The following is a 12581-nucleotide window of genomic DNA, read 5'->3' as shown; positions in this document are numbered from 1 at the left end:
ACCGAACCCAAAGGGTGCTCATCAATGGTTCCTCTTCATCCTGGAGAAGAGTGACTAGTGGGGTGCCACAGGGTTCTGTCTTGGGCCCGGTCTTATTCAACATCTTTATCAACGACTTGGATGATGGACTCAAGGGCATCCTGATCAAATTTGCAGATGACACCAAACTGGGAGGGGTGGCTAACACCCCAGAGGACAGGATCACACTTCAAAACGACCTTGACAGATTAGAAAACTGGGCCAAAACAAACAAGATGAATTTTAACAGGGAGAAATGTAAAGTATTGCACTTGGGCAAAAAAAATGAGAGGCACAAATACAAGATGGGTGACACCTGGCTTGAGAGCAGTACATGTGAAAAGGATCTAGGAGTCTTGGTTGACCACAAACTTGACATGAGCCAACAGTGTGACGCGGCAGCTAAAAAGGCCAATGCAATTCTGGGCCTCATCAATAGGAGTATAGCATCTAGATCAAGGGAAGTAATAGTGCCACTGTATTCTGCTCTGGTCAGACCTCACCTGGAGTACTGTGTCCAGTTCTGGGCACCACAATTCAAGAAGGACACTGACAAACTGGAACGTGTCCAGAGGAGGGCAACCAAAATGGTCAAAGGCCTGGAAACGATGCCTTATGAGGAACGGCTAAGGGAGCTGGGCATGTTTAGCCTGGAGAAGAGGAGGTTAAGGGGTGATATGATAGCCATGTTCAAATATATAAAAGGATGTCACATAGAGGAGGGAGAAAGGTTGTTTTCTGCTGCTCCAGAGAAGCGGACACGGAGCAATGGATCCAAACTACAAGAAAGAAGATTCCACCTAAACATTAGGAAGAACTTCCTGACAGTAAGAGCTGTTCGACAGTGGAATTTGCTGCCAAGGAGTGTGGTGGAGTCTCCTCCTTTGGAGGTCTTTAAGCAGAGGCTTGACAACCATATGTCAGGAGTGCTCTGATGGTGTTTCCTGCTTGGCAGGGGGTTGGACTCGATGGCCCTTGTGGTCTCTTCCAACTCTAGGATTCTATGATTCTGTGGTCCATAACTGTTCCCAGTCAGCAAACATAATATTATGTCCAACATCTTGTGCCCATTTAATCATAGCAGATTTCACCGTTTCATCCTGAGTATTCCATTTCAACAGCAAGTTATACATTCTTGACAGATTCTTAGTTTTGGGTTCTAACAGTTCTGTTTCTAATTTTGACTTTTCCACCTGGATGCCGATTTTCTTGTCCAAATTATATGCCTCCATTATCTGATAATAATGAAGCCAATCTCTCACTTTGTTTTTTAATTTTTCGAAACTCTGCAATTTCAATTTGTCTCCTTCTTGTTCCAAAATTTCCCAATATGTCGGCCATTTGGCCTCCATATTGAGCCTTTTCTGAGCTTTTGCTTCCATTGGTGACAACCACCTTGGGGTTTTATTTTCCAATATTTCTTTATATCCTACCCAGACATTAAACAATGCTTTCCTGACAATATGGTTTTTGAATGCTTTATGTGCTTTGACCTTATCATACCATAAATATGCATGCCATCCAAATACATTGTTAAAACCTTCTAAGTCTAAAATGTCTGTGTTTTCAACCAGCAACCAGCAAAAGGCTGCTGATTCATAGTAAAGTTTAAGGTCTGGCAGGGCAAATCCACCCCTTTCCTTTGCATCTGTTAATATCTTAAATTTTATTCTGGGCTTCTTGCCCTGCCAGACAAATCTAGAAATATCTCTCTGCCACTTCTTGAAGCAATCCATTTTGTCCACAATTTGCAATGTTTGAAACAGAAACAACATTCTTGGCAATACATTCATCTTTATCACAGCAATACGACCCAGCAGTGAAAGCTTTAAGTTTGACCAGATTTCTAAATCTTTTTTCACTTCGACCCAGCATTTTTCATAGTTGTCTTTAAAATAAGTTCCCATTTTTGGCTGTCATGTTAATCCCCAAATATTTCACTTTCTTTACCACAGTCAATCCTGTCTCATTCTGAAACCTATCTCTTTCAATCGGTGTTAATTTTTTCTCTAAAACCTTAGTTTTTAACTTATTCAATTTAAAACCTGCCACTTGACCAAATTCTTGAATCAGTTCTAAAACTCTTTTAATACTAGATTCTGGCTCCTGTAGCGTCAATACTAAATCATCTGCAAATGCTCTTAGTTTGTACTGTTTGGCTCCGACCTGTATACCTTTAACCAACCGGTCCCTTCTAATCATATTTAGCAGAACCTCCAGGACCGATATAAAAAGCAATGGGGAGATTGGGCACCCCTGCCGTGTCCCTTTTTCTATCTTAAATTCTTCTGTCACCACATTATTTACAATTAATTTAGCCTTTTGTTCAGAATATATTGCACCTATACCATTTTCAAAACCTTGGCAGAGTTTTATACTAGATCTTGAGGGGGAGGGAGACAACATTACAAGCAACAGAAGAACACCTGGTACTGGGGATAGTAGCTTCACTGATGCACAGTAAACTGAGGTGGTATTCCAGATACATGCTAAAGGGCAATAAATTACAGGAAGAAAGCAGTTAGAGGGAATGACTCATGGTTTCAGTTTTCTCTAAATGCACAGAGACAAGCAAGATGAATTGGAGCTTTTAGTACAGGATGACAAATATGACCTGGTAGGTATTATTGAAACCTAGTGGGATGAGACTCATGAATGGAATGTAGGAATTGAGGGGTATAACATGTTCAAAAAGAATAGACCAAACATGAAGGGAGGAGGAGTAGCATTTTATGTACGTAAAGGATGTGTACACTTGTGAAGAAATTTATGACTTGGAGCATGGAAAGCAGATTGAGAGTATATGGGTAAAAATTGTAGGAGAGAGAAACAACAGTGACCTTACTGTGGGTGTCTACTTCTTCCACCTTCTGGGCAATGAAATTGTCAGTGAGGCAATGAATGAATTTGTTGGACCTTACATTTTTGGCAGAGTTTGAGTTCCAACAGATATTGGGGAAGGTGAAGTCTCCCATGACTTCTATTTCTCTCCTTTTTGCATGTTTGGTAATCTGCTCTAGGAAGGCTTCATCCAAATCTTCAGTTTGGCTTGGCAGTCTATAGCAGACACCCACTGCTATTCATGCTGTAGAGGGCTGGGAAATCATGCAACTTCTCACAATGTTATTCCAGTACTTTGATGGGGATGATGACACTGGCCAGTAATTGTGCTGCCTGATGACTGGCTCTTGGCTCTACACCTTGCCAAACTCCATGCACTGCAACCAATGCAGAATGAGGTCACTAGAAATCCACTTGAGCCTGCACGATTCATTACTCCCACATACCACACCCCCACTGTGTGCTGAACACACAACAAGGAATTCATAGAATCCTCGTAGAGTTGGAAGGGACCATCATGCGGAGATGAGAAAATCCAGACTTGCTGAAATCCTTGCTTCTACACTACTGTTACAGGAACAGAATGCTTCTCCTTTATCTGGCCACACACACGCAGCTGCACAACATTACAGTACCCCTATGAAGTATTTTACCAAGCTTGTCCTGCAGGCATAATATTTCTTTATGTGGAAAATGTGGCTATATTTAGAGAAACATAGATGCTTTGGATGGCCTAACTTGGCAACTACCAGGTTCAGTACTATAGCTGGAAATAATTCATTAAGCAAACAGTCATTAACAGCCAAGTTAAAAAGTCATATTATCCTTGAAGATGAAATAAACTGAAAAAGTGGACACAAATGGTAGCGTCCTGTGATTTTCATCTTCCATTCATGAGGTGGTGAGTACAGAACTGGCAAATATTACTTCACCCAGTTCCCAACCTTAAACTCTACCAGGCAGCCTAACTTGCAGTCTCCTAAGACTTGGTGAGGGACACACCTCAAGAGGCAAGCTGGGGCAGCTGCTGGGAGGACAGTCAGATCCGGTTGCTGCATTTCAAAATCAGGACACCCCCAAAGTTGTTTTCTATTTTCATTTTTTTTTTTTTTACAATAATGCCCCCAAACCATGATTTTTCAATTGACTTGCCTAAGATCCAAGACAAAATGCTGCCTTTTGGAATTTCCCAACAGATATCAATTCCGCCTTTGAAATTCCATTAATGGCAGCTCTACTCTATCTGAGACTAGTGATGATGAAACGGTTGGTGATGAATTACTCGTAAAATGCCAGCTCTAGTTTCTTTTTCTTACCACTTTCTTACCACTCTGTTGCTGAAATCCAAAACTATAAATGATTTCACAGAAACCTCAGGGATGTGTGGTGATTCATGGGCCTTATTGTGGGAACTAGATTAGCAATCAGTCTATTTCATGCCTTAGATGTGCATAATCTCTGACATACACACAAACCACATTGTTAAAAAATCAATTCAAAATAATTTTTAAAACGAAAAAGTACATGCTTACGGTAGCCAATTCATCAAACTTCCCAAAGAGTTCATTCAGAAGCTTCACCAATTCTTGAGCAGTGCATTGCGATGCCAAGCTGGTGAATCCCACAATGTCTGCAAACAATATGCTACAAAGAGAATAAAGGAAATGCAGAGGCATTAGCAGTGTTTATCCCAACATATTTTTGGAAGGATTGCAGGTGAAATGTAAGGCTAAGTAACAACGCAAATCACTTTACTTAATTTGCAGTCTTCAATGACTTTACATTGGGGCAGACCCATGCAATGGCCCAGAGCAGCCTCTCTCCACCTGGTGTCCTCCATATGTTTTCACTATTGCTCCCATTATCTCTCCTTCTGCCTGTGCTGAGTGGGCTGGAGGGAGCTGTCTGAAGTCCAGGAAGGACGGCAGACTGCCTCATGGTGGCAAACCAGTTGGTGCAAATTACTGCTTCATTATGTGTTACATGTAGCATACACAGATATACAGTGACAGAGGTCTGTCCTGGTCCTGGGCTGCAGCCTACTTTCCTGTCCCTTGGTTAATTCCAAAAACAGAGCCGAACAAGCTTGCCATGCCTCATCTCAGACTAACTAGGAAAGGAGCAGGGCAAGAGGAAAACCACTTGGATCAGGGCCTTCTGGCCATGGGACAAACAGAGGTTTCATTAAGACAGAGGTTATTACGTGGCCATTGCTTATAACTTGGGTGCCAAATCACATTCCCAGTCTTCTAACGACAGCAGCGAAAGGGGGCTTCCCAAACTAGAAGCATACAAATGCCCTCAACTCTCACCAACCTGCTCTCATCTAAAGCGAAAAGGGTTTGCATTAAAAGGATACTTTGAAAATTGGGCTTTAAACTTCAAACTAGTTTACAGTCTGAACGTCAATCCAAATCTGCCTCCTTGAGCGTACTCCTCACACACAGTTCTCTGTTTTTGCCTCATAGGCTCCCTCCTCTCCTCCAGGTCTTGTCCTGCCTCTTCCTTGATGGACAAGTGAGCCACAGCTGTTCAGTTAATGAGCAAGATCTGATCAGATCTCCCTGATCAGAGAGTGTGTCAGCACGAGGCTGTCCTCCCCCCCCCCCGATAAATTTTAATTAGTTTTCAATTACATTCCAATCAGCCTCATTATAACAATGCCAGTTTATAATACAATTATTAATACCAATCATTTAAATACCAAATTATATAATTTATTTAAAGTGCCCCCCCAGATGCTAGATTTGATGGCTTTCTGGTTCTCTTTATTTCTGCGGTCCAAAATCTTATTAGTTTCAATTACATTCTAGTTATAATAATAATCCCTTATACAACAACTGCAGTATTAATAACTTCTCTTTGTGTTGACACACTAAATGATTTATGAAACTTCAAGTGAGGGACTCAAACTATATCCTTGTTCTTCCTGTGTGCGGCAATTATTCTGTCCATGTTGTTTCTTTCTGTCCTTGTAAGATGTTATGTCTTTCTTTTCCCTGTTTGTTACTGCTATCCATCGTGCCTTGGGTGGAGATAATATCCCATTGTTGTTCCAGAAGTTTCTCCATCGCTCTGTCCTGTGCTTCATTGTTTTGCACCGAGAACTTTAACAACAGATGCAAAAGTCACTCTGCCTTGGTAAATAAACTGTTGTCACTATTTTCCCCCCTCGCCTGGGAAGAAGAGTCGGATATATTGCTGATGACTCAATATAGAACCTTATCAGTTGCTTGGCAGCTCATAGACTCCTTTCATCCTTCCAGGTGGAGATATATGGCCAATTATCCTTCCAATTAAATTAAATTCCAAGTCCTCTTAGCGTTATTCAATTCACTTTGTAGATAATAAAGGATGGTGAAGTGTCAGCTCTATGATTCCATTGTAAAACTTTTGCAAAATAGAGCTTCCCTCCCTTTCCCCCCTTTTTACACACACAGTTCCTTTTGATGTTATCATCCATATTTTTAATCCAATTTCTTCCATCCTCATTTGTACAAGTATAATTTGAACTAACATTCAGGGGAGGGTTGCCGAATCATAACTGTAGAGAGAAAAACTTTAAATAAACAAACCGTAGGATCCCCACCCCATCATCTTTTGCACCGAATGAAGTCTTATCTCAAATTCAAACCTTAAAATCCTTGCAGTTGGTTTGTTCCACAGTTTGTGATCTCATCTCTTCTAGCACACACCTGCACTTTAGTCCAATTAAGCTCTAATTAACAGGAGAACCTCTGCTTCTTAATGGCGGCATTGGAAGGTTTTCAGCAGGCAAAGTACTTTTGCACTCAATGCTTCCCTGGCCCCTGCATTCCATGCCAAAGTGAAAGCCAGGTACTGAAATGAACTGCAAGTGAAGCCCGTACGCCATCCCTGGGGGGAATTTGAAAGGATAATTACCCTCAATGATCCTGGTTTCTCCATTGCCTACTCTCTCCCGCTGTCATGGGGGCTGCCTCCATTAAGGCAGTGCAGAACCAGAAGCCAGCACAAGGCTGTCCTGCAGTGCTGAACATCAGAGCACCTTGTAGCAGGGATAGGTTGCATACCATCCTGAAGGACACTTTGAAATAGAGGAGCCAGACTTGCAGACTAAGGGCCTAAGTACACATTATAATGCAGCTATGTTTAGCACTAGCCAACCAACTCTGTAGGCAAGACCAGGCGGGGGTGTCATATGCAGCAACTTCATTTCTTCCTGCCACTTTTACTGTAATCCTTAGAATCATAGAATCATAGAGTTGGAAAAGACCACAAGGGCCATCAAGTCCAACCCCCTGCCAAGCAGGAAACACCATCAGAGCACTCCTGACATATGGTTGTCAAGCCTCTGCTTAAAGACCTCCAAAGGAGGAGACTCCACCACACTCCTTGGCAGCAAATTCCACTGTCGAACAGCTCTTACTGTCAGGAAGTTCTTCCTAATGTTTAGGTGGAATCTTCTTTCTTGTAGTTTGGATCCATTGCTCCGTGTCCGCTTCTCTGGAGCAGCAGAAAACAACCTTTCTCCCTCCTCTATGTGACATCCTTTTAGATATTTGAACATGGCTATCATATCACCCCTTAACCTCCTCTTCTCCAGGCTAAACATGCCCAGCTCCCTTAGCCGTTCCTCCAGGCACTTTTACCCCATTGGTGTTCCATACAGATAAATGCTCACCTCATAAACATGAGGCAGGAGGCACATAGGGGGAAATAATGTGAGGGAGATTTCAGGGGGAAAGTGGCAAGCCATATTTTTCCACTGCAAATCTCTCACTCACAAGGCTACTTTGTTTGCAGTAAAGAAGCAGCTACTGGGCAAATACTACAGAAATGGTACAGAAGGCTGTGCTGTAACATGCAATTTTAGCCCTTTAGCTGCTTAACAAAAGTTCCCTGGTGCGGGAAAATTAGAGAGAAAACACATTTTAAAATATGCACAGTAAACTCACATTATATATACTTATATAGCATTGGCAAAGAAACCCAGCAGAGAGGCTAATAAAGTTCACCACACACACAATGTGAAAATAATCACATCTTTCTAGTTTTATCCTCTCAACTATCAAAATGTGGTTTTGTGTAATTTATGATTTGCCCATTATTGTAGCCTGCTTAAATCCCAGCTATGCAGCTCTTACATGTTAATGATGAATATTATCATGGACACTGAAGAGAGAAACAGTTTTCAAAGTTTGGAAAACCATCACATCATGGCCAACCACAATAATTCTTCCAGAGCATCATCTGCATCCTGTTTATGTAAGTTCTGCTGTGGGAGAAACCATATGTTGTATGTGATTTCACCTTTACTGCTGCATCTGTTCCTAAGAGAGAAACTTCTGCCACTATTTTGATTTCCTGGGGAAATTGGAAGCTCATAATCCGGGAGTCAGGAAAGAGCTCCTTGCATCCTCTCTAACTGAAAAGATGGGTAACTGCCATGCATAAAACAGCTGCAGACTTACTAAAAATATCCTGTATCTTATCCTAAACCTTTTCCAGAGAGTAGCTATTGTAGCAAACACAACTCAAGAGTCTTGTGCCACTTAAAGCCTAAAACGCTCATTATGGTGTAAGTTTTCATTGACTAGACTGCTTTATCTAATGCCATCACATGCTATCCCTCAGCTGGCATCTCAAACCAGCTGACTCAGAAGGGAGGAAAACTGGCTGCAATGGGACTTACTTTTAAGATTGCCAGCTTTACTGGTTTTGCTGCTGTGCTTTAATGGAATCAAAACATGCAGAAATTAAACAAGCGTATCTCAATGCATGACTTTTAACTCCATGCAAGGAAAAGCTCCACATTCTTTATTTTTGTATGTCAAGCTGACGTTTAAGCCATGGAACATCAACAGCCGAGTGTTGATTCCTGGATGTGGACTAGGTAGGTGCAAGCATGGCTGGTGGAGCCAGGGGCCAGGAACCTTTTCGGGCTCCTGAGGCCAATGGCTGGACTGCAGAGGGAGGGAGGGAAGGAGATAGGGTGGTAATATTGGGTGGCTTTTCAGGACACAAACTTTGAGGACAGCTGGGTAGGTGGCATGTGAAATGCTGGTGACAGCCGAGAATGAAATGCATGGTTCTAGAGGCAGCTGACAGGGTGAGCGGGGATTCACTATATATTGCCAGCTCAAAAATTCTGAAATAAAACAGGGTCAATCTAAAGGGTCAATTTTACAGCTAGCCTCTATTATCTGATAAGGTTCCTGTGTATAATACCAGTAGAATAGGCAGAAATTCAGCAGATAAAAGTTTTACACAGTGTGTTTGCAAACAAGGAAAAGAGATCCAGCTCCTGAATTCATATGTTCCTGGACTTTCCACTGTTGCACCCGGAGTTATTCCTTGCTGCTCTTGGAAGAGCCATTATCTCAAGCAGAGAACTGCTGGTGATCTGGGTTCCTGTGGTGGTGGGGATAGCTGCAAATGGTCCTGTAAACTTGATCAGCCCCAGAATCTATTTGCAATACCAGGACTGAATTCTGGAAGATGTGAAGGGATTGTTTTCAGACTGTTTCTCAGCAGGTTCAGAGTGTCTTTTCCTCCCTGTTGAGCAACTTCGGATTAAGGAGCAGAGCTTTCAGAGGTCAGATGGACTTCAAGTTCTCTTTAGACTGATGTTTTAAACCAATTCCAAATTTGTTTTATGTGCATATACATGTGAAACTCTGACACACATATTCATGATTAGATTGAAATATATAGGCTCCTGTCTATATCTTCTTGGGCAATTATTCTGGTTCCAGTTTTCATGTCAGCTTTTAGCTCCTTGATCTTTCTCTTTTGATATGGTCCTCTGAGGCTTTCATGGTCTTTGCAGCTTTACTACTGGGAGCAGAGGTGATTATAAGAATTCTTTCCTGTATTCTTTTTGCATAAAACAAATAGATTTAAGTTCAAAGACTTTGAGAACCAAACCACAGAGAGAGTTCGCTGTGAGTAAACAAAACAACAGCTGCAAATAATTCTAACTGGAAGCTCTATGCAGCCATAAAGTAAAATTCAGCAGAACAACCTTCATAAAAAGAACCTTAGGAAAACAAAAGAAGAAAGAAGAACTCAAATCCTGTGTACAGAATAAATGGGTGGTTTGATACAGAAGTGGTACATATCAGGATCATTACCTATAAACAAGCTAAACAAGGGCTGTTTCAGTTGATTTGTTTTTGCAGAGATAGGAATAATAATAATAATAATAATAATAATAATAATAATAATAATAATAATATATTATTTATACCCCGCCCATCTGGCTGAGTTTCCCCAGCCACTCTGGGCAGCTCCCAATCGAATGTTAAAAACAATACTGCATTAAATATTAAAAACTTCCCTAAACAGGGCTGCCTTAAGAAGTCTTTTAAAAATAGGAGAGCTGCTTATTTCCTTGAGATCTGAACGGAGGGCGTTCCACAGGGCGGGCGCCACTAGAAGGCCCTCTGTTTGGTTCCCTGTAACCTCACTCCTCACAGTGAGGGAACTGCCAGAAGGCCCTCGGCGCTGGACCTCGGCTGAACGATGGGGGTGGAGATGCTCCTTTAGGTTTATAGGACCGAGGCCTGTATACTGTATATGCCTTTGTATGTGAGCAAAAATGCTACACTGATGATGCTTGGCATGGGGACAGGGTGAGTTTCTATTCCAAATGGCATTTGGGATCCAAAACAGGGCCAGGAATATTGTAGTGGGTTTCTGGGCTACTTCCAGAGATGGTCTGTGAGGCTGGGGCTGCACTAGGGCACTGTGTTGAATGCTCTGCATGCAAAAAGCGAGGTTCATAGCTTTGAAAGAAAACTTACCGTATTTTTTGCCCTATAGAACGCACTTTTCCCCCTCCAAAAATGAAGGGGAAATCTGTGTGCATCCTATGGGGCGAATGCAGGCTTTCGCTGAAGCTTGGAGAGCGAGAGGGGTCGGTGCACACCGACCCCTCTTGCTCTCCAGACTTTAGGAAGCTATCAGCAAGCCTGGGGAGCCCGCGGGAGTTCCCACAGGGCTCCCTAGGCTGCGAATAGCTGCCTGCTGCCTGGAGCGTGGGGCGCGCTGAAGCAGAGCGCCCCGCGCTTCGGGCAGATATCTGCAGCTTAGGGAGCCCCGGGGGGGGGGCTTTATTTCCCCCGAAAAAAACTAGGTGCGTCCTATGGGTCGGTGCGTCCTATAGGGTGAAAAATACGGTATTCCCCTAATAATAATTAGAATTTTTTTTACTGATTCAGACCTATTCTGGAGCACCTCAGCTTGTGCCTGTGCCTTCACTCCTCTCCCCTTCAATGAATTAGAAGCAAAGCCACCACTCCATCCTTTGAACTGCTACAGTCCCAGAAGAATCAGCTAAGACGACCCTTCACTATATGTGCATGTGAGATGTCTGTAAGACTTTACATTTTGCAAGCTTGCATCAGTCCTACCTAACATTGTCATGTCTCTGAATATAAATTTTATGGAAAATCCTTTCAGGTGGCTTCAGGAAATCTTCCTTCATTTCCATGGCAACATTCCTGGGCAAAAGACTCATCAGAAGTCGCTCCTAAAAGTTAAACAAAAACAAAAGCATAGTTGTCAAAACTGCTATTAATCTTGAATAGTTCATCTGATCAAATTTGTATGCAGGATAACATCGACACATAAAATCAAGCAAGGAATCCCAATTAGAAAAACCTCAAGCATCTAAAATGTTGATCGTGACACCAAGGCATTTAATATTTCTCAGTTCCATCTAAAGATCTAGCTTAGTGTGAACCCCCAGTTTCCTGGAGAGAAGATTGCTTTTTTTAAAGTAAGAAGTTTTAGTGATTTTTCAGTGTATAGACCCAATTACAAACAGCCCTGGAGAGAAGATTGTTACTGCTGTGCTCCTCCCTTGGTCCTGCTGCCTTGCTACCTAAGTCTAAGCCAGGTAGCTTAGGTTTGGCATTAGTCCATCATCTGAACTTGGGGGTGTGGTTTATTTCACTCTAGACACAACCATAAGCTGTAACCATGTCTTGTTCTTTGTTTATAGCTCATAGTTTGTCTGGAGCAGACCAACCACAAACCTGAAATCAGGTGACATGCTAAGCTAAACCAAACCACAACTCAGCCCCAGAGAGCACAGCAGCAGCAGAACTGGGGGAAGAAGCACAGCAGCTGCCACCTCCTCTCCAGAAATCTGCATGTTCAAACTGAGCCTCTAGAGCAGCCTTTCTCAATCCTGGGCTCCAAAATGCTTTTGGACTGCACTCCCATCCTTCCTAGCTATCAGGATCAGTGGTCAGGAATTATGGAAGTTGTAGTCAAACATCTGTGGACCCAAGGTTGTGAAAGGTTGCTCTAGCGTCTCGTCTGATACTGTCTCTTAGGAATATGAGGTTGTGACCTTGAAATTAAAAATTATATTTTCCCTCCTGCCAGCACTACATAATGTACTTCTCCTTGTGTAGACCTGTTTACACGTATATATGACATAACAGATGTATGAAATCTGATACACAGTAGTATCCAAAAGCTCCAACGACAAAGTGCCAAATACTGATTTTTACCAATGACATGTTGCTGTCTTTCATTGATACATGTTGTGGTAAGTATCAGAAAATTAACCCTTCTGGCCTGGACATGGTGCATTAGCACTGACTCCCCTCTCCTGTCTGCTAAGTATTTTCGGGACAGCTAAATTACCAGACTGTGTGAACAAAGACTTTCACTACTTGGGTAAATATTTCCTTTCCTATTCCACGCTACCACTAATCTTGAAGAGG

The 12581-nt window shown here is 42.3% G+C and overlaps 1 protein-coding gene across 3 annotated transcripts in view; it reads right to left on the bottom strand.

The window, feature by feature from the left end:
- The window catches only part of ADCY1 (adenylate cyclase 1), a 329819-nt gene that overhangs the window by 154524 nt on the left and 162714 nt on the right, over window positions 1–12581 (bottom strand). For all 3 annotated transcript variants that reach the window (XR_014001150.1, XR_014001151.1, XM_081165108.1), the window contains exons 3-4: window positions 11256–11374; window positions 4392–4503 (exon numbers count right to left, since the gene is read on the bottom strand). Coding sequence is in view for 1 of the 3 variants with exons in the window: in XM_081165108.1 (XP_081021234.1) it covers window positions 4392–4503; window positions 11256–11374 (231 nt within the window). In the remaining 2 variants the exon portion in view is untranslated. The remainder of the gene's footprint in view (window positions 1–4391; window positions 4504–11255; window positions 11375–12581) is intronic.

Source organism: Podarcis bocagei (genome assembly GCF_964188305.1).
Source record: "Podarcis bocagei genome assembly, chromosome: 12".
NCBI classification, from domain to species: domain Eukaryota; kingdom Metazoa; phylum Chordata; class Lepidosauria; order Squamata; family Lacertidae; genus Podarcis; species Podarcis bocagei.
Note: the sequence above shows the minus strand (reverse complement) of the source record. Positions and strands in the feature narration are given on the sequence as shown.